Source organism: Drosophila tropicalis, unplaced genomic scaffold (genome assembly GCF_018151085.1).
Source record: "Drosophila tropicalis isolate 14030-0801.00 unplaced genomic scaffold, ASM1815108v1 contig_694, whole genome shotgun sequence".
NCBI classification, from domain to species: domain Eukaryota; kingdom Metazoa; phylum Arthropoda; class Insecta; order Diptera; family Drosophilidae; genus Drosophila; species Drosophila tropicalis.
The window spans coordinates 4,276,710-4,299,711 of record NW_027173176.1 but is presented as its reverse complement, the minus strand read 5'-3'; the positions used below and the strand labels follow the sequence as shown (position 1 = coordinate 4,299,711).

At 38.1% G+C, this 23,002-nt stretch overlaps 2 protein-coding genes across 12 annotated transcripts in view; both read left to right on the top strand.

Annotated features, from left to right (window-relative positions):
* Dscam2 (Down syndrome cell adhesion molecule 2) overlaps positions 1-18,243 on the top strand; it is a 33,145-nt gene extending 14,902 nt beyond the window's left edge. Inside the window, exons 8-20 of one of the 11 annotated variants that reach the window (XM_068293151.1) lie at positions 102-253; positions 2,187-2,459; positions 4,156-4,440; positions 9,224-9,343; positions 9,408-9,581; positions 10,602-10,752; positions 10,838-11,118; positions 11,190-13,280; positions 13,340-13,462; positions 13,528-13,688; positions 14,338-14,464; positions 15,047-15,137; positions 16,302-18,243. In XM_068293151.1, coding sequence (XP_068149252.1) covers positions 102-253; positions 2,187-2,459; positions 4,156-4,440; positions 9,224-9,343; positions 9,408-9,581; positions 10,602-10,752; positions 10,838-11,118; positions 11,190-13,280; positions 13,340-13,462; positions 13,528-13,688; positions 14,338-14,464; positions 15,047-15,137; positions 16,302-16,713 — 4,441 coding nt within the window. In that variant the 3' untranslated portion in view covers positions 16,714-18,243. The other 10 variants (XM_068293150.1, XM_068293143.1, XM_068293141.1 and 7 more) reach the window with 10 other exon arrangements.
* Positions 18,244-20,660: 2,417 nt separating this feature from the next.
* Positions 20,661-21,452, top strand: LOC137579047 (RNA-binding motif protein, X-linked 2). The gene is given in 2 exon segments (XM_068292725.1): positions 20,661-21,023; positions 21,025-21,452. Coding segments are annotated over 2 exon segments (579 nt in total). The 5' UTR covers positions 20,661-20,760; the 3' UTR covers positions 21,341-21,452.
* The last annotated feature ends 1,550 nt before the right edge of the window (positions 21,453-23,002 follow it).

The following is a 23,002-nucleotide window of genomic DNA, read 5'->3' as shown; positions in this document are numbered from 1 at the left end:
CTTTTTGTGTGTATTTGTTTCGTTCGTTCTCATTCTATATATATTTCGTCATTCCTTTTTTTTGCTAACAATTTGTTGTTGTTTTGGTCGTCTCTTTGCAGATTTATGATCGGACAATACATCACCGTGCATGGCGATGTAATTAGTCATGTTAACATAAGCCATGTCATGGTCGAGGATGGCGGCGAGTATGCCTGCATAGCCGAGAATCGTGCGGGTCGAGTGCAGCATGCTGCCCGCTTGAATATTTATGGTATGTTGCTCACACTCTGGACACCAAAGAACATATGCATGGTCCTAAGAAAATACAAACACACACATACACATATACACAGAGATACAGATATAGACTGCTACACATATGTACATACAAATATATATGGCCATATATATTTATATAGGCAGCAGCTACTTTACACATGCACTTAAACGTTTTTCATGTGTTTTTTTCCCGCCTCCTGCTTTTCATGGTTTCTCTTTTTGTATTTTTTTTTTTTTTTTGGCATTGCCGTTGCCTACTTTTGCTCGATTTTGTTTTACAACACGTTTGCCATGTTCTCGTTGCCGCCTTTTCCCATCCCTTTCGTTTGCCATACTTCCCCCCATTCCGTTCAAGTTTACTTTTGCCTTTGCAGGCAACACTATGAAGTGTTGTTCGAGGCGCACACTTTTGTTCAACATTGAAAACCCCGTCCCGCTGCAGTGCTGCTGCTCCTCAGCTCCTCCTGGCATTGCTGCTCCTCAGCAGCCTTGTTTTTGCAAGAAATCAAATATTTTTGTGTCGCCAGGCAAACAAAATGGCGTTGTTGGGCATAAGAAGGAGCAGAGCAGAAGGCCGACTGGTTGAAGGGCCTGCAAACTGCGCTGCAAACAGAGGAAGAACAGATTCAGAAGGATGGGAGGGGAGTGTGAAAGGATGAGACTACAAACAGCAGCTACAAAAAGTGCGCCATGTTTACAAAAGTTTTGCAACGACGTCAAACAAGTTGAAAAAAGTTAAGCATAAATCGCTGGAAAAGGCACTTTAAATACCCTATCAATTGAGAGACCAAAGCCAACTAAATCTTTATCAAATGAGATGATAACTTTTCCAGTTTTGTTTTCTTTTCCATCAAAGTGTTGATGCTTAGATAGTTATGCCAAGATTTTTATATAAAAGACGTTAAGTTTTTAAATAGTAAATACAGGTCTTACCAGGACACAAGATAAACTAAAATACTGTATAGTAAACGAAAGATTACTAACTAAGAATGCGATATCCTGTATTTAAGCATTTAGATTTAATGCAAGACTTGGTTTAATGCAAGATTATTTGGTTTAAACATTTTCAAATCAATGATTAAAAGCGCTAAGACAGTAAAAGTAGATGTATAAGCATAATTTTGGCCTGATTTCATTCCCTCTTTATAATTTACTTTACTCAGATTCATAGCAAGTTGAGACAGAAGGGAAAAGAATTTGGGTTTTAAGCTTAAAAAATAAAAATGTAGCCAAAATTAAATTCCAACATCACCATCATCATCATCATCAGCATGAACATTTAGTTTAAAGCCTTTTGCGCTGTCGCTGATTACGCGATTTAGTAATGGCGGTGATTACAAAAAAAAAAAAAAAAGAAGGGGAAAAAAAAAAACCGAAAAAAAAGGAAGAAATCTCCTCCTTACTCACATTTACCCATCCATTCCTTGTGAATGTGGACGCCCTCACGTATGACATGCTCGAAAATTATGCATATTCTGCAGAAAGCCGCAAGGCAAGCAGCGAGTGGCGAGTGGCAAGCGGCAAGCGGCAGGAAGAACAACAAAACCTTTCTCACCATGTTGCCATGGGCCGTCGACATTTGCTGCATTATTTCCTTCCTTTCGTGTGTGTGTTTGTGTACCGAAAAGTGTTTTGGCGCAGAGGCAGTCAGGATATGCATATTACATTGTGAGCTGCTTCCTGTTGCCTTTCGCTCGTTTGCGGCCGTCTCCAGCTGCAGCAGCTCCAGCTCCAGCTCCCTTTCCTTACATCAACTCCAACTCCTTTCCATTGCTTTTTTTGGTTTTTTTTGTTGTTGTCGTTGTAAGTTTTTGTTCTTGTTTGCTGCATTATTAAAAAAGCAACGTGCGCGCAAATCTGTTAAGCATTTACATACATTTCCTCTCTCTCTTTCTTTTCCTGTCTTTCTCCTTCTTTGTGCACAGGACTTCCCTACATTCGACTGATACCGAAGGTAACCGCCGTCTCTGGCGAAACATTAAATCTGAAATGCCCAGTGGCCGGCTATCCTATTGAGGAGATTCATTGGGAAAGAGGCGGCCGAGAGTTACCCGATGACATACGCCAGCGTGTCCAACCGGATGGCTCTCTGACCATTAGCCCGGTGCAAAAGAACTCCGATTCCGGCGTATACACGTGCTGGGCCAGAAACAAACAGGGTCACAGTGCCAGGCGCAGCGGCGAAGTGACGGTCATAGGTTAGTATGTGAGGGGCAAAATAATAAGAAAATGACAAAAAAAACGACCGAGTGAGCGACCATATGACCAACAAAACACTCGAGGTCGAGGCTTTTTTTCCACAGCTTTCCCAGGGAGCGCAAGGGAAGGGACCATGATTGTCAACGTGCCAACGGGCCCCCCAAAAAATGGGCAAACGGGCCAAAGAAAACGAAGTGAAAATTGCATTTTAATTATTAACAGCAAACTAAGTAGTTTCGTATGGCGCTTCAAGTTCTTGCTTTTGCTTTTGCTTTAGGTGTATATTTTCCACTTTTCGTGTCCTTTTTTTTTTTTTTTGTTGTTTTGGTTCTAAACCTGTTTTCACCATTTTTGGTTCATTTTGTTTTTTTGCTTTCGCTGTAATTAAATATGCGCAATAATCTAAGCTTAAAAGTTTGTAAATTAAAAAAGAAGCAAAGCAGAGGAGGAAGAAGAAGCAACAGAAAAAGATGATAATGATGAAGAAGAACAACTGGCAAAACCCTCGCTGAAGACCCTTTTTCTCTCCCATTTGTGTTTAATGTTAATGAATGCGCGTCCTAATGAAGCGCGACGACGCTGATTAAATTTTCATAACTCCGAAACGATTTTTCCTTTTCTTTTTGGTTTAATTTAGTTTTTTCTTTTGAGCCAGAGTTGTGGGTGTGAGTGCGTATGTTTTTTGTTTTGTTTTTGCCTCACACACGTGGGTGGCTGTTTCGCTTTTGGTTTTTGGTTCGCCATTTCCTATATCCTTTGTTGCTCTTCTCATCTATGCTTGACTATGAATCCCTTACAGTGCCACCGAAGCTAAGTCCGTTTCAAACAAATATATTACAACTGAATATGGGCGATCGGGCCTCATTGACCTGTTCCGTTGTTAAGGGTGATCTCCCTTTGACCATCAATTGGCGCAAGGATAGTCGCCCCATCGATCCTACACAGCATATGTCGGTCAAGCAGGTGGATCAATATAACAGCATACTGGTCATTGAGAATCTGGGCAGCGATCATACCGGCAATTATTCCTGTGTCGTTAGGAATTCCGCTGCCGAGGTGGAGAACTCGCAGGCCCTTTTGGTCAATGGTAAACAAATTGAATTGAAATGCAATTGAAAAAGAATTGGAATTGAAAATGTACAGTCCAATTGTTTAGTTGCAAGTATTTTAGTTAGTTGCGTTTTTTTCGGAGCCCTCAAAAAAAAAAAAAAAAAAAACAAATATATTGCACTTTGTTTATCTATCTATTGTAAATCCTATGTAAATTATAATCATCACAAAACGGCATTTAGTTTACCTATATAATACATACATATATCTAGTTATTATCTATATCTATATCTCTCTTCAACTCTTTTGGAATGTTTGTAACGAATTGAATTGTAGAGTTTTCCTTTTGGTTTTGTTTTGGTTTCATTTTTTGAATCTTCAAACCAATTCTTTTTAACAAAACTGCGAAGGTTTAGTAGTTGTACATAACTAATTGAAAACTAATTAAAACAAACAAAAAACCCACCCCCCCAAAGAAAAAAAACAATACAGCAAATCATCGAGGGATAACAGCCACAAAAACAACATCAAGTTCAATGGATTTTGATTTGGATTTTTGGGAAATAACAAAAGAAACAAAAAGGGATTCAATTTGAATTGTTAACGAGGTGCTTAACCAGTCACGTTGCTCTTTCCTATTTACAGTACCACCGAGCATAGAACCATTCGCCTTTCAGGAGGGCCTGGCCGAGGGAATGCGAACACGCACCGTTTGCGGTGTATCCCGCGGCGATGCCCCATTGAAACTGATCTGGCTGAAGGATGGTGAACCGTTGCCAGAGCTCTTGGGTGCGAATGTCACTATGCTAGATCAGTATAGTTCATTGTTAAGCATTCCCTCGCTGTCGGCCACACATTCGGGGGAGTATACGTGCGTTGCCAAGAATCCGGCGGCCGAGATCAAATACACAGCCCTGTTGCAGGTCAAAGGTAGCGTACTCACACACAGGTTACACTAACAACTTACACACGCTCACACACCACACAAAGATACATCAAACACGCTAACATTTACTTGTATTAATTAAAAACAAAAAAACTAAATGATTCTTCACTTGCCCCCTATATAAAAAAATTTTAACAAAAAAATATATATTTATATACAAAACAATACTACTTTTTGACAGCTTCTTAATAGTTTTTAGTTGTTGAACTTTTAGTTAATTTTTGTAACGAATTTCAATAACTTTTTGTGATGCTTCTCATCGATCCAAACGATTCAATGATCGGATCGATTGATGCTCCGTTGGACAAGCTCAGTAACTTGACCAACCCTAACTCTTGCCTAGACGAGTTAAAAACCAAACAAACAACAAAATATAAAGAAAATACACACAAATTACAAATGGTGCTTTGATTTTTTGAATCTCTACAAAATAAAACATTATAAAATTGTACAACCATAAACAACAACAAAATTAATCCATAAAACCCGCCCACGCCCCCACCACCGTCCTCCTATATAACCGCATAAGTCTTGATATGAAACGAAACCAAAAACGTACTTAATTTATTTGCTTAAACAAATCCTTCTACCCTCTAAGTCGCTTTGGCACGCTGTGGGTTATTTTTGACAAGAGTCTTTCACCAGGTAACAGTTTAACATGCACTGCTTCTTATGCCCAAACAAAACAATAAAAATCCTCACACAATACTCTCTCTCTCTCTATCTCTATATATATATATAAATATATATACTTTAAAATGGAAAAACTACTATGTAATTACGTCTATATCATCATCATCGATATTTTTCATTTGCTAAATATGTACGCTTTAAGTTAAACGATTAATTACAAATTAAAAGCTTTTTCAATCATTTTTAATTTTCGACAAACAATTTGATTAGGCCAATGCTAATGCTAAATGCAATTGCCAGAAACTTGAAGTTCAGATTGCCTTTAGCATTTATAATTAGCTATGCATAAAACAAGTTATAAGAAAAATCTAAGCTGCTTTAAGATTAATTTGCTTATTCGCTTAGTTGTCGTTGTGTTTTTGTTTTAACCCTCCATTGCTTTTTCTATTTCTTTAGTTGCTGCCATCGTTAAGTGAGAAATGCAAAAATTATCTCTATGTTCCCTCCGCATTTGTTTCGGCTCATCTGTTTTTGCTTTTCCATTTGGATTTGCAGCTTCTCGGAAAGATATCGCACAACTGCTGCTGTTTTGTCAGGACTCCCACATAACCAACCACCCACCAATCAGAAAAATATTAACGTATATATATCATTCTTGAGACGGATTTCGGTAGAACCGAAAATTGGATACTCTGCCTGCTATTTCTTATAATTAAAGCCACTAAAATTTGGAAATTTATCTACCTTTTAACTCATTGCGCTTAGTTTCTATTCCGATTGGAGTAGCTTTTCTCACAAAATCTTTAAGACTTGCCAGACTCGGTTAACGAAGATTGATCTAAAAAAAAAAAAACAAAAAATTATATTTGATTTTCTTCAACGTTTCTAAATGGTGTCCTGTTTGATCATTAAATTGTAGTTAAAGTATCCCTGTGCTCAAGAATTTTCGAATACCCTTGGGGTAGAGACTGTTTAAAATATGCTCATAATCTCAAATAAATAAAGCGAAGTAGACAGCAAAATGAAAAAGAAAAGAAAAGAAAAGGAAAACTGAATGGCTGAGCTAAATGTGCCATGCTTAATTAACGAAAGTATAAACAAAACGAAATGCAAATTAAAGCGAAAAGATAAAAAACAAAAATGGAAAAACGAAAAGAAAATACACAAAATGTAAATGGAATAATACGACAAAGAGCAACATCAAAATCCACACAAATATCCAGAAATCCACAAAAGATGCAATAAAACACGCGCTGCTTATGCTTCAATTTGGCTTTGGGTTCTAATTGCTTACCCCGACATAATACCCCCGCCATTCCAACTGCTCGCTCTAACTTTATATATACATACATACATATCTGAATCTTTGCTACTCTGGTGACTCGCTCGCTCCTTCTCTGTCTCTCCCTCTTTCTCTGTGTGAGATATATATGCATAACTATTATTTTTCATGATTATTATTTTTGTTTTATTTTTTTGCAGAACCAAGCTAAGAACCTAAACCAGATTACAATATATACATATGTATATATATATAAATTATATATATACATATATATATGTATATGAAACTCTATATAAAAATTTTAAAGCTTCGCAGTATTTGCTAATGTAGTTGAGAATGAATGTTTGCTCCTTTCAAATTCATAGCTCAAGTGTGGCATGTTGTTGTGGCAGCAGCAAAGTATGCTGCACTTTTTTGTTTTTGGCATGCAGAAAATTAAATAAAAGCAAAAAGAAAAAAAAACAAAATAAACAAAAACTGTACATACATAGAACAAAATGCCCACTACCACCAGTTCCCGATCCCACCCCCCTTTTTCCATTTGCATGTGCGTAGTGCTAGCCAAGAAAATGTGATTTTGATTTCAATTTATTTATGATTTGCTTGCTCTCTGCTCTGTTCTTTAGTCCCTGGCTCTTAATTTATTTTCATATTCATGCAAAATGCAACCCAAAAGCGTTTTCTGCTCAATTTTAAGTGAAACCAAATGCAAAAGAGATTTTTGTTTGCCAACTACACTTTGGGGAAGAAATCCAATTGGCCACGCAAAGAAATCTCATCAATTAAGATTTAAATGCTTTTGTATACATTCGGTTTCTATAGAAACTAACAAATTTTTTAGGTACATTTAGGCATATGTCTTCAAAAACATTAAAGAGAATCCCATATAGGTAATTGAGAATAGAAGAAAGAAGAAAATGGGAAAGAGGTTAAAAGAAATCGGAAATAAAAAGGAAAACTGCTCCTCAGTTGGCCTAGTTGGATTTCTCCTTTATATCCTTAGATTAATGCGAATTATAACTTGAGCTATCAAATTTTTTCGAGTGTAGTTGAAATAGTTTTTGGAGCGCACACACACTTAAAAATATATATTTATATATATAATTTAACTTTCCTTTCGTTTTTGGTTCTGTTTCTGTTTCTGCTTTCGTTTTGGTTACTAAATAATTTATTTGATTTATTTTGTTAATGCCCAATTACCCAGGCCACTCCCGCCGCTGCCGCTGTTGTTGCTGTTGCTGTTGTGTGCAAAGGTTTTTCTTTTTCCATTCTTCCTCCCAATTTGTTTTTCCATTTGTTCTTTCGTCCAACTAGTCGCTGCTACTAACCAAACCAACCAACCCAAAAATTAAAAACGCGCTGCTGCTGTGAACCCTGAACCCCGCTTTATACCAAATACGCAAAAACCAAACCAAGCTACAAAAAAAAAAAAAAAACGAAAAAATAATTAAAATAAAAAAAGAGTAAACTACGAAAAAGATTTTCTCTCTTTTTTAAAAAAAAAAAAAGGCGAGATATTAAATAAAAACCACAAATGCTTTTTAATTAATGTTGCGCTCATAGGCCAGCTGTTAATTTCATTTATAGCCATATAATTTTAATTTTTAAAATGCAATTTTTTTGCGAGTTAATTCTCTTCTTTTATTTGTATTTTTTTTTTTCTGTTGCTGCACAAACAAAAGCCTGGCAATTAAATGCAGCAGTTAAATAAACAATTTCATTGGCCTTAATAATTTATTTGAGAAACAAAAAAATATTGCCAATGTTCATGCGTCCCACAAACTTTTTCAATGTTTTGAATAAAACTAATTATTAAAGGACAATTGGAAATTTTTGATTGGCCTTTTGTTTAATGGAAATTTTCGCCGCTTGTGGCTTTGGTTTGGTTTCACCCCCTTTTCTTTTCCATACATATAATTTTCGTTTGTTTTGTTAGCTGCGTGTGCAAAAATATATCAAATTGTTTATATAAGATTTAATTTATGTTGCGCAACAACAAATATGTTTTCGACATACGCTTTTGGCATGCCTCTTTATGATTAATTATTATAGGGTATTATGTACAATGGGGCAAAAACTCTGTTCGAGGACATTAAAGAGCGGCTAGGGGGAAGCTAACACGCTAGTGAATGGGGGAGGGAGGGAAATTCAGGATACCTCAAAATCCATTTAATATTAAAGAAAATCCTTGCACACACACATCAACAGAAACAATTTTTTTTTGAAACTAAATCTGATCTAACTAAAAATATAAATAACAAAAACCAAAAGATGAATGAGAATGAACAACAAACAACAACGAAAAAGAAAAAGAAAAAAGCATCAACTAATTTTATTTATTTCGATTTTTGCCTAAGTTGCATAAATAACTGAATTGTTTTTTTGTTTTTGAATTTTTTAATGCAAATCAATATCAACAAAAACCCCCCAGCCCCTTTCCCCTCTATCCCAAAAGCAAAATATATGAATTATCCAATTGTACCTATACATATTAGTTGAAAGTTGCTCTCTATGCTACCCAAATCTTTCCATCTTTCCACTATTCTATTGAAATTTTAAATGTGCTAGGCACAAATACAAAAAAAAAAAAAAATAAACAAAAGAAAATCAAAATCCTTTTTGCCGTTTTTTACTTTGCCAAAAGAAACTCTTCACTTTTCCTTTTCACTCTAAATCTCTCTCTCTCTCTCTCTCTCTGTCTTTCTTTCTATCTCTCTGTCTCCATAACTTTTACTGTATGTTTTAGCAGTTCTTTCATTTATATATCATCTTCTGCTTACAAATTTCATTAGCTAAATAATTAACAACAAATCTCCACATTCCTTCACATTATGAATTTTCTCTCTTAGTGCCGCCGCGTTGGATTGTTGAGCCGGCCGATGCGAATGTCGAACGGAATCGCCACATAATGTTGCACTGTCAGGCGCAGGGCGTGCCCACGCCCAGCATTGTGTGGAAAAAGGCAACGGGTAGGTGGAATGTGATAAGATTTCCAAGACCCAAACTCTATATTGCTTAACTTGACATATGTAGGCAGCAAATCAGGCGAATATGAGGAGGTGCGAGAACGTCCTTTTACAAAACTTTTGGGCAATGGTTCGTTGCTGTTGCAGCATGTTAAGGAGGATCGCGAGGGTTTCTATCTGTGTCAGGCAAACAATGGCATCGGCACGGGCATTGGAAAGGTCATTCAGCTGAAAGTGAACTGTAAGTATTATCTCTCGAGTATGCCGCATGCAAAATTGTAATTGAAAAGGGAAATGCAAATGGAAAATGGAAAATTGAAGTGCAAGTGCAAGCAAGGGGCAATTTGGTTAATTGCAATGTTGACGCCTCTCGGGAATTATTTTTTGTGGCATCTGGCATCAACATTTCCTACAGTTTCGCTTTAATTATGAACCAAAAACAAAAAAAAATATCAAAGAAGTTAAATTCGGCTATGCCGAAGTTTATATACCCTTGCAGTCCTTGACAATAATAATTTCACATGTTCAAAATTTCTTTTCTGCAACTCAATTCATTAATATACAAACAAAACAATTTTACTCTTCATACTATGTACAATTTGTTCTTCTTCTTCCCTCATTCCCTAAGCAAAGCAACGCACGCATACACATACAGTTTATGTAGCGTTGCGTCTGTGTGTGTATGCATGTGCTCTGTTGATTTGATGATGACGTAGTAGGCAGCAAGCAGAGCTGCCGGCAGCGATTGAACCGATTTATATAGACTGTAACTTGTGTTCTATTTATCCGATCAGGGTCAAATTTTGGGATCTGAGATTTTATATCAAATTCTATTATATTGGTAAATTTCATGGGGATACTCCAATTTTTGCAAAAATTTTTGTTCCAGAGCTATATGATATAGTAGTCCGATCCCAAAGATTTTCATACTTTATCTCACCCGGGTAAAAAAAAGCTCCCAAAAAAAATTTCATCCCGATAGCTCTTAAGATGGCTGAGTAAAACGCGTACGCACCGACGGACAGACGGACAGACGGACAGACGGACAGACGGACAGACGGACAGACGGACATGGCTATATCGACTTAGCTTCTCATGCTGATCAAGAATATATATACTTTATGGGGTCGGAAACGTCTCCTTCTGTGCGTTACAAACATCTGACCAATTTTATAATACCCTCTGCAAGGGTATAAAAACAAAAAAGAAGGAGAAGGGGACACATTTATTATATATGTATGTATATGTATTTTTTTTACAGCCTCACCGTATTTCTCATCCACCTCACGTTCGGTGACTGTTAAAAAGGGCGACACAGCTCTGTTGCAGTGCGCCGTCAGTGGCGACAAGCCGATTAACATTGTATGGATGCGTTCTGGGAAGAATACATTGAATCCATCAACCAATTACAAGTAAGGGCCTTACTCCCCATTCCCTATACGCTCAGCGCATAATCCCTTTCTCTCTCTCGTTCTTTTTTTCTTTGTGGCGTATCAGAATTTCAGTGAAACAGGAGGCCACACCCGATGGAGTCTCGGCGGAACTTCAGATTCGCACTGTAGATGCCAGCGACAGTGGGCCATATTTCTGTAGGGCCAGCAATTTGTATGGCAATGATCAGCAATTAGTTCAACTGCAGGTCCAAGAGCCGCCCCAACCGCCAAGTGTACTGGAGGCGGCCATGATAAGCAGTCGTTCGGTGAATCTTAAATGGCAGCCCAAGTCAATGAGCACGGGAGATGTTTCCAAATATCTAGTGGAGTATCGCGAGGCGGATCGTAAGTTCATTTTGACAAATTCTTTGATTTGTTTCCCGTTTGTTTTTAACCCCATTACCATTCTCTAGCAGCTCTATTCATTGAGCAGTGGCAGCATCTCGAAGTCAAGGATCCGCCCAGTTTCAATGCTCTGATTGAGAACCTTAAGCCAGCCACCAGATATGCATTCCGTGTGATAGCCGAGGGCAATGCGGGACGCAGTGCACCCAGTCAGGAGTTAATTGTTCGCACTGAGCCCCAGCGACCAGCAGGACCACCTCTTAATCTCTCGGTTAGGCCGCTTTCCTCGACTGAGCTGCTGATTAGTTGGGTGGCCCCATTACCCGAGCTACGCCATGGCGATATACAGGGTTACAATGTGGGCTACAAACTGGCCAGTTCAAGCAATACGGCATACAACTTCACATCGATTTCTGGTGACGGCGATGGTGGAAACGGAGAGCTGCTTCTCAGTGGATTGGCAAAGTTTGCCCGCTACAATGTGGTAGTCCAGGCATTCAATCAAGTAGGACCGGGTCCTCTATCGGAGCCAACTGCAGCACAGACCATGGAAGATGTGCCCAGTCGACCGCCCGAGGATGTTCGCTGTGCTGCACTCTCATCGCAATCTTTACAAGTCTCGTGGCAACCACCACCAATCTATCACACCAATGGACTGCTTCAGGGCTACAAACTGGTATTTGAACCCATCATGGATGATATGCTGCCTAATAAGGATGAGGTGGAGTCGCGCAAGACCACGGCTCTAACCATGGTTCTTACCGGACTGCGCAAGTACACGAACTACAGCATCCAGGTGCTGGCCCACACCCGCATGGGCGACGGTGCATTGTCGAAGCCTCTCTACTGCCACAGTGAGGAGGACGTTCCAGAGGCTCCAGCCGATATCAAGGTGGTGGTCAGTTCTTCGCAGTCTTTGTATATCTCCTGGCTCGCACCGACCGAACCGAATGGCGTGATCACCAAATACAGTCTGTATACCCGAGTGGTCAATGGACGCGAGGAGCTGAACAATGAAAAACGAAGTCTGCCCTCGCAACAGGTTTACTATGAAGCAAAGGGCTTACACCCGCATATGGAGTATCAGTTTTGGGTGACTGCCAGCACCAGAGTGGGAGAGGGAAAGAGCTCTAGAGTTGCCTCCCAGATAACAACGAATCGAGTGCCCGCGCGAATCATAAGTTTCGGTGGTTCTGTGGTCCGTCCTTGGAGATCTACAGTGACTCTGCCCTGTACAGCGGTTGGAAAGCCCAAACGGGAGTGGTTCAAATCAGATGTGGCTCTACGACAAGGAGGACTTCACAACTCCCAGCTACTAGACACGGGAGATTTGATAATCTCTAGCCTGCAGTTGGCAGATGGCGGCAACTACAGCTGTCAGGTAGACAATGGCATAGGAACCGATCGCCTCACCCATATGCTTTTGGTCCAGGTACCGCCATCTGCGCCAGTTCTCTATGTGACCAGTGCCACTTCTAGCAGTATATTGATGCATTGGAAATGCGGCTTTACGGGCAATGCCCCTATTACAGGGTACACACTGTTCTATCGTCGGTCCACAGGAAACACAGATGAAATGCAGCTCTCCCGTCATGCCTCCAGTCATGAGCTCAAGGGTTTGGTATGCGGTAGCACATACCAAATTCATTTGAATGCCCAAAACAAGGTGGGCACATCTCCATCCAGCATAATGCTGCATGTACGGACCCAAGGACAGGCTCCAGGCATGCCGGCCGCTACGAGTCTGCTGGCACCCAACTCCACATCCTTGCTGGTTCGTCTACACACATGGCCAGATAACGGATGTCCGCTGCTATACTTTGTCCTGCAATACCGGGCCGTGACTGATGATGCTGAACGCGACTGGATATTGGTTTCAAATGCCCTCAAGCCGCAGCGTCGCGTTGTTGTCCCGAATCTGCAATCGTCAACGCTCTACCAGCTCCGCATGGAGGCCCACAATGTGGCGGGTGTTTCGCAAGCGGAATTCTCATTTGTTACACTAACCAAAGATGGCAATCCGCCGCCGCCGGAGATAGTGCAGCGCGGTCAACGTGGACCCAGTGTCTTTTATGGCAATATCAATCTATTGATACCCACCATAGCAGCAGTTTCGGGAATGATATGTACCATAGCCCTGGTTATCATCTGCTACAGGCATAGTAAGTTCAAAATCCAATTTGAATATAACCGATTTGAATATATGTATGTACTTCAACAGAGCAAAGCAATCACATACAAAAAGAATCACTTGAGAATCGTGCCAACTCGGAGGCTGCCCAGCGGGAACGTTATTATGCTACCATTCATAAGGTTTCCATGCAGAACAATGACAAAATTCCAGGTAATAAGCACACACACACTTACACTAATGTAAGGCCCCAGGCTGATTGGGATTTTGCTTTATAGAAACCTCCGAGGACATTTCACCATATGCCACCTTCCAATTGTCGGAGGCCGATAACATGTCACAGCCCCATCACAGCGGTCCGGCCAACACGCTGCTGCACTCATTCATGTACCATGAGAGGGCCCTGGCCGAGGGCTGCTCATCGCCACCACCAGCTGCGGTATTAAAACCAACCACCACCACCCATCACCACCACCACCACCACCAAAACCAACGTCCTCAAAAGACAATTCATAATTATTATCAGACCTCACCGTTTCATAATATCGTGCGTTTGTTTATTCATTTCTTTGATTCTCTTTCTCTCTCTCTCTCTCTATTTCTGTATTACTATACATATACTATATATATCTATATCTCAACATATATCTCCCAGTAGGGGTTCGATATCTCGAACAGCCCGACAATTAGTGTTTTTTGTTTTCGTTTGATTTGATTGTGTATTGTTTGTCAACAACATCTACGTGCTTTTTATTTGTTTTTTATGATTTCTGCTCGTATCATTTGAGTTCTCTTAATTGCAATGCTGTAATAATAATACTATATATACATACATATATCACAACGATAGAGATGTAGGGCAAAATGCTTGCCCTCTGCATTGTGTCACTTGTCCAATTTCACTTTATTTTTGTTTTCTTTTTCTGGTTTCAGTTCTATGTTTTTCATTTTTGATTTGGATTTTGATTTCATGAAAAGGCGTTTCCATTCCCACCCCACCCAAGAAAAAAAAAGCGCTTTGTAGTCGCTAGATCGATAAATGCAATCGATAATCATTTCATACTAATTGTGTGATCTATTCTATGCAGTCAAAGAATCGAAGACGCCATTCACGCAAAACCGAACCGGAGAGTGAAGAATCGGAATCGGATCAGGATCAATTGACCTCCAGTCGAACTGAGTCTTCCAATCAGCACGAGGGCAAAATTAAGCACAGTAAGTCAATTGTATTACGATTTTAATTTTTGAATTAGACTTTAGAATACGTCGATTTCGATTAGTGTAAGATCCACCGAAAAAATATCAAAACAAAAAAAAAAAACATTGTTATCTGTTAGCTCAATGTTTCTGTGTACTTTCTTTTCTGTTTTCTTTTATGTTTGGATTTATTTTTGCAGACTCTAGACTAATACAACACTTTCCAAATCACAACATATCGATAACTTATCTGTAGTAGGTCTCAACAGCGACTTGAATATCGACTAAGAGTGACTATAAAGACTAAGAGATTTTTCCCGACCCCACCCCCTTGAAAAGCACACACTCGAATATGTGTGTGTGTGAGTGTGTGCCCTTAAATAAGTTATATACAAACATATGTATGTCTAGGATATAAGTTAGTAATAAGTTGTTTGTTTGATTTCTTGTCTTCCTCCCCGGATGAACTCTCTATCAGCCCATTTCTTTCTGTTTGTTTCGTTTCTTTTTGCTCTCTTTTTCTCTCTCTCTCTCGCTCGATCTCCACTCACTCCACTCTCCTATTGTGTGCGTGCGTGCGTATGTGTGTGTGCGACGCAGGCATCATCTACCATGGAGCACAATCAAGCACGTCCTCAGATCTGTCACCAATGTCCGAACAAAAATCATTGCCACGACGCGGTCGATCCAGGTATCATCATCAGCAATATCAGTTTTCCACCAATACAACACCGCGCCATCACAATGGCAACAAAAGCAACAATAACACAACAAATACAACAACAACAGCCAACAGTACAACAAACACATCGTCAAGCAATTCGAACAAAATTCTGTCACCTCGCGGTGGCATTGGCGGCAATCTGAAATCCATATCAAGTACATTCAAATCACAAGACTCGATACAATGCCACATACCCACATTGGTCAAATCGCCATCGATCAGTACACAACAACAGAAACAATATCATAAACAGCAACTGCAACAACAACAGCAACAGCAATTGACAAGTAGCACCAGTCAGAATCCCAACCTAAACCTCAACCATAACCATAATCATAATCATAATCAGATCCATAGCCAGACAAATAGTAGTTTGAAACAACAACAGCCCCTATTGATAACGCCCAAGCTTGCCCATCAGCTTGATTCATCGTCATCATCATCGATGGCGCCATCGGCATCAGTATCGGTTACGGTGCAATCGCATGTAAATGGTTCGGAGCTGTTGGGCATCGATGGCGGCGTAGTTAGTAGTCCCCTAGCCTCTGTTGTGCCTGTCACTTGCATGCCTCCATCCTCACAGTTTCGTCCCATACCCCACAAGTCCATAATGCCCGCGCATGAGCCACCACATCATCCACATCATCAGCAGTCGCAACAGCAATCGCATCAGCATCAGCAGCAGCAGCATCCGGGCACGCTACTGAATCCCTCGACAGCTTTGTTGTCCTCCAAATTCTTTACAGCACCCACGCTGCCCAAATAGGATACGGCCATTGGGGGGGAGTGAATATGTTGGTAGTGATACATTAGGTATAGGTGGAGGTGGAGGTGGAAGTGGTGGCTTCGGCTACGACAGCGGCGAAATCTCCTGTACCTATATGGATCCTATAGATCAGACATGAGACTTGGCTTACGGTGAGGTGTGTGTGGACCTGAGGGAGCCCATTAACAATAAATCAGCCTACACACCAAAATAACACCATAATCAATAATAACAACAACAACAACAACAATAACAACAACAAAAAAAACAATAACAAATAACACAACTAAGTCTTAACTGAATGCTTAAGCTGTGGTTGCAATCCTACCTACCACCCCTTACTACTTACCCCTCATGCATCCCAGGGCTGGCATATTGCGTACTCTGCATCCGCTGCAGCTGCAGGCTGAGTGCAATACTCCTGGAGCCTTTCATCATGCAGAAGATGGCTTGGGAGAGCGCATCGAATTGGCTGAAGTTGAATGCGATGTGGATACAATTAAGAAGCTCAAACTGGGACAGCGGTCATCGCTTTGGTCGCGTCCATCATCTACCACATCGCAGCTACAGCAGGAGCATCAATTGCAGCAGCAACAGCAGCAGCAGCAGCAACAACAACAACAGCGACAACAGTTGCCACCCCATAAGCGAGCACATTCCAAATCACCGCAACCGCAGCAACAGCAGCCACTACAACAACAACGCCAACAACAACATTCACCCGCTCCAGGCCAAAAAACGCTTAGCGAGAAATCGGATTATTCAATATCTGTCTGAGACATTGGTAAGATCTGATCGCATGATCAGGAACAATTAGGATGAGGTGGTCGCGGCAGAAACATACAATCCCATTCATGAATATATAACATACATATACATATATATAAATATTATTCAGCCGGACCGTTTTTTTGTACATTTTTGTAATGCATTTGTTATAAACCCACCTCCCCCCCAAAAAAAAAAAAAAAAACCCCCTCCACCATCCACCCAAGCCTCCCCTCTCACATTTTATACCAACTCCCGCTCTTTACCCTGACCCAGACCACGTCTCCCCCAGATCTACCCAGACCCCTAACAGCAACATAATGCTTGCCAAAATCCAACCAACAACCAACCAAGTGACACAATGAAAACTTTCGGACAATCAATATCAAAATTTGCGCACAACCATCCAACCACAAAAGAAACTTAACCAAAACGAAAAAAAAAAACAAAACACACACTTCCCATTGAATAAAACTAAACCAAAAAATATTTATAACAAAAACCAAAAAAAAAATATAATAAGAAATGGAATAAAACGAAAACAAAGATAAATCTCTCTCTTCCCCCGCATACATACATATATAGTATAGTATATATATATATATATATATATAAGTATTAACAATTCGTGCATGCCATATACATATACTATATATACTCGTATATAGGGCATGTGTCCAAGAACCCAGACCCAGGTCAGTTGTCGAACTTCCACAAAGAGTAAAACCAAAACAAATAAAAACCAAAACAAAAACAAAAAAAGAATTAAACAAATACAAAATGACAAATGATGTGTATATTCTTACATGTATAATGCATAATCCCACTTCTACCCTCTTCCCCAAAAATAAAAATAAAAACTATATATATAGACACCTAAGTACTTATGACTCTCAAACTGTAACTCGAACTAACTAACTGGCATACTACTGAATACTTGAATACTTGGTATTGTAACGTGTAACTCAATACTCGTAACAAAACACTCATAAATGTACTCCAAACTTGTACTAAGCGAACTGTTCTTTGTATGTAGACAGGTTGTACTTACACTTTCATCGATTTTCGATTTATTTGAGTTATAGCCACTACATCTAAGTATTTTTGTAAGATCGGGGTCTCAATTCCATACAAATTTGTATCTGTTTTTTGTTTTTTTGTTTTTCATATAACGAGGAATTTAAATTCAAATCTAAACTAAAATCAAATGCAAGAAAAGAAAAACAAAATTATATATACATATACATAGATAAGACAAAAAGAAAAACATTATAATAATCTCAGATATATGCTGTGTACAAATCTATATATTTGTGTCTAACGATATACAAGATATGATCATGATGATGCGGTTAAGTAATCATGTAAAAAAGTATATACCCCAAACTATATACTCAGACACACTCTTACACACACACACACACACACACACACTTATCTAGTTAGTTGTTAGCGACTCCGAATCTATTTAAAAGTAGGTGTTTTTTTTCTGTACATAAGAAAACGCAAAAACCATAAATGGACTGAATGTGAAAAACTATGCACGAATCCATTAAAATGACATACAATGAAATGAAATGAAAATGTTAACTAAATGTATTTGTATTTGATATTATAGTAACTATATATATGTATATATATATATACATATATATATATATATATATATATAAATATATAGTTGATGTATCGCCAGCTGAAGCAGTATTCATACATATAAAATATGACATGATATCGCAGTATCTCTACACAATTTAGTGTTTTCATTACAATAAACTGTCGTTCGTCAAGTTGTAGATAAATGTTTTTAAATGCAAACAAAAAAGCAAAAAAAAAATGACAAAAAAATAATGCATATAGAATTAATAATAAATAATAAAAATATGTTTTTTTTTTTTTTTTTTTGATGTAGGCGCTCTCTGCCCATTAGAAGTAAATCGCTCCTATTGGGCGCTCGAATAACTCGTTTAAGTAAGAAAACAAAATCAAATAGCAAGTTGTAATCAAATTTTTGACATATTAAAACATACAGCAAAATAAACTACAAATTAAATTAAATTACACCTAAAAACTAGCTGATATGAGAGTAAAGTAATCGAAATACTTAAAAACTTAATGCAAAACAGAATTATGACTACTTTCGAATGGCAACTTTGCTTTCAATCAGCGGCTCATTCCAAAAACTCAATTAAAATATTGTCAGTATTGAATCGTTTGACAAAAAACATAAGGAAGGGAAATGGATATATAATATTTGTTAAAAAGTGTCTCCTGATCGATGCATTGAATTTTGTTTGTTTCTTTTTGTTTTAAAGAAAACGTACAAGATCAAAAAGTTAGATTTAAAAGGGTTAATCTTAAAACTTTAATATAAGAGCAATTCATTATTCCTTGTACAATCCAAATTTATAGATTTTGCTAAATTCTTAACGACTTTTGTCTTCCAACACAATAAGAAATGAGTTTGATGAGTCGTTTGGCTTAAGGAAGTAAAGTTGCAATTCGTCTTTGGAAATAAATTTGATAGCTGTATTTTAAACTAGCCCAAGAATATATAAGAAACTTAATCCATATGATCAGAAGCAGACACAGAACAGATCAGAAACCATTTCGGAAACCATGTGCCAAAATTTTATTTTAACTAAATGAAAACCAAAATAAGAATCGTCTTAAATTATACAATAAACACAATGATAAAAAAAAGAAAGCCACAAAACAAAAACGAAAAACGAAAAGAGTAAATAGCAGCTGACAAATATATGATTAAAATTTAAGAGAAAATAAACAAACAAAACCAAAAACCATGAGAGGAAAATAAAAAACATTTTGCAGATGAAGATGGTATTCACTTAAGGGAATTTATGAGACATCCTTGGCCCCCACGATGGCCTCTGCGGTTGATTTTTTTCAAAACAAAGCAACACGACAAAAATAACATATATATATATATATGTATATCATTTTAAACAAACATAAAACAAAACTGAAGAGAAAGAAATGAAATAATAATAGCAGCACATTTTCTAATTTATTATTAAGCAGAAGCAAAGAAAAGAAGATTTTAAAACAAATTGATTTTGTGTTCTTTTTGATATGAATTTACTTATGAGAATGTGTATGAATGGTAAATGGTTTATTCAATTTAACATCGAATTTTACGAATTTATTACAAGAACAAAGAACAAGAACAAGAAATGCAAATCACACACAGAAAAAGCGAATCAAAAGCAGGAAATATGGCAAATTACTTCAAATCAGATAGAACAACCAAAAAATAAAAAAAAATGAATACAATCAAACCGCAAAACAAAAATAAATAATAAACAAGACGACAGCAAAATGGAGAAACCCAAATAAAAACAAAAACTTTTTTTTTTGTTAAACATATAATTAGCACAACAACTACAAAACAAAAACTATTAATGTAAAGACAAAACAACAACAACAACAACAACAACAAAAACAAACAACAATTAAAAAATATATAAATAATTAAAACAAAAATGAATTTTCTTTTCAATATGCATCATCATGTGAAACTCTCCGGGTTAAGAAACTAAATTTTATTTTAGTGGAAATTTCTTTACTCTACATGTCTTTTCATAGAAGGATGTGGAATTGGTATCTCGGGAAATCTTCTCATTTTCCAAACGATTGGTTTTTCGATCTAAGTGGTTTCAAGCGAATAATTAACTGCAAATGGGTTAAATGATTTAAATCCAATTTTTCAGCCGTCACATACTGCTGACCGAATTGAATAAGCTTACTTTTCACATTCACCTAAAAATAGATGCGATGATGTCATCGGCCATGCCTGCTTCGCTTAAACGTTTACAGAGCAAACGTTTCGCCGTCGACAACGTTTGCTGATAAGAGCCAACCGCATGGGTAAACGTTTAGCTCAGTTGCTATAAAAGACACACGCGGCGAGCCAAAAGTCATCAGTGTGAATTTGAGTATTGTGAGTTACAAGCAGTAAGCGAGAGAGAAAGAGTAAGTGCAAGAAACATATTCTTAGTAGAGGGAAGGTAAACAAATTCAAGTGGAAAAAAAATAATGTCACCCAGTGTTAGCAAAGTATTACAAGTGGATGAGGATATGGCAAACAATGAGCCGCCAGCTGCTTGCCAGAGTTGCAGTGGCCAAGAGCCACGATCAACACCCGTAGAGGTCGAAGATATGGCCACACCGGCCTTGGAGAAGTTGATACGCAAAGCAAGCATAGCCCAACAAATGCTAGAAGATGTAATGAAGCAACTACAAAAACAGCGTTCCAGCTCGATTACACCATCGCAGAGGTCTTCTAGAAGGACAGGAGGAAAAAAAACATAAGGGGCGACATCATCATCATCGTCATTCTCAAATGAGTTCCAGCTCCAGTGATAGTAATGCCAGTGATTGTGAGCTTATTGCCGTTGAGTTGGAGAAACGTTTGGATGAGGAATTCCAGCCCAGGCGGAGACACATTCGAGAGGATCGCAAGCGTGATCGCTCCCGCTCACGTGGACGTTCTCGTGGTCGTTCTCGTGGCCACTCACGTGGTCGTTCTCACGGACGCTCTCGTTCTAGGTCCTACACAGATAATCGACGACGCAGTGCATTGCCATTGGCCCTGCCCTTGGCGCTTTCTGTGTGAGTAGCTGCCCTCATATTCTATTAGATATTAAGTTAATAAAAGAGCAAACAAAAAAATCTCAAAAAAAAAAAAAACAACAACAAATAAAGAATATTAAATATATATAAAAATATCGAAATGTATTATTATTTCAGTAGGGTGGTATAAGATTTCTGGGGGAAGATTTCGAATCAAGGTGGACAAACTCTTTTCTTGAAATGTTTCTTTCTTCGATGAATTGTAGTACATCAGATTTGGTGTCCGTTCTATCTTAATGAGAGCATCTGGGGCTGTCAAAGTTGTTTTGAAAATCAGCCCAGACAAAATGGTTTAGGAACCGCCAATTAATAGCTTGTGCTTACTTTACAATTCAAAATCTTAGTGTTGTATAATTTTGTTTTATATTTTAAATGAGATTTGAAGTTTACATTTAACATAAGCCAAGTCTGAAAGCTTCAATCCTGTTAAAATTAAGCATTTCAGTCGGGTGTAAGTATTGGTTTATATTGGATAGTTTTAGGCGTGGCATAAAATATCCCAAACTGCCTAGGACTCTTACCACTTTAGCAACAAAAGTAAGGAATTATTGAGAATGCCAAAATGGGTACATTTTGTAAAGGTCTAAGTGTCAAAATCGAAAACATCCCCAACTTGCGCAAAATGTCAGGAATTTAAAAGGTCGAAAAGGAAAACATCCCCAAAACGTGTCCAAGCTAAAGAAGGCGAAACCAAAAACATCCTTAGTAATGCCAGAGGTAAAGGAATTATACCAAACTGTGAGAAATCCGTAAGGATTCAAGGTATAAGGACGAAAATGTCCCAAATTAAAGTCCGTGTGGGAAAAAAACTTCGAATTTTATTAAAACGTACGGCGAAAATGTTCCAAATTACACAATAGTTAAAGGAATCTTAACTGGCCGAATAGGAAAACAACTTCGAATTAAACAAAAATGGAAAAAATCCTTTCAAAAAGGTGTAAGGGTAAAATTATGCGGACGACAGTTGATAGCAACAGCGAAAATAATATTGAATTATTCCAATATCAAAGACATCATCCCAGAATATAGATAGGAAACTAGAAATTAGAAACTCATAAGGAACTAAACGTTGAATCACTATTACTCTACATTTTACAATAGCAGTTAATAACTATTAAAATAAATAAATAAATATTGAATGAACTATGTATAATACAGTATATATTGTATTAAAACTTATCAGACAAATCTTGTAAAGTATTGTAATCTAAGATAACAGTTTTGATCCACTAGACTGAGCATTTTTATTAAAGAATCGAAATTGACAGCTTAAGATCAAACTATGTTCAATGATCTCACTTGAAACCCATTTAAGCATGTTGTGACGCCTTACAATTGTGAACAATGAGAACATGGAATACGTGTCAATAAGACTTATCGTTGATTCTGAGAGCTAGCTCCGGCTCCTTCACCGGCTAGTTGACTGGTTGATAATGAGGGGGCACTAGGCAACGACGCCATCGACGCCTTTACTTTCTATTGACGATGGCTTGCAAGTTGAGCACAAGTTGCTTTCAGCAGGGCATTGAAATCAGTGTAATGTGTAATGGGTAAAGGGATTCTACTTAAGGCTAAGTGCATTTGTTTGAGCAAATATGGCATAAGTTCATAGTTCATATACACATCACATGGCCAGCCACACTAA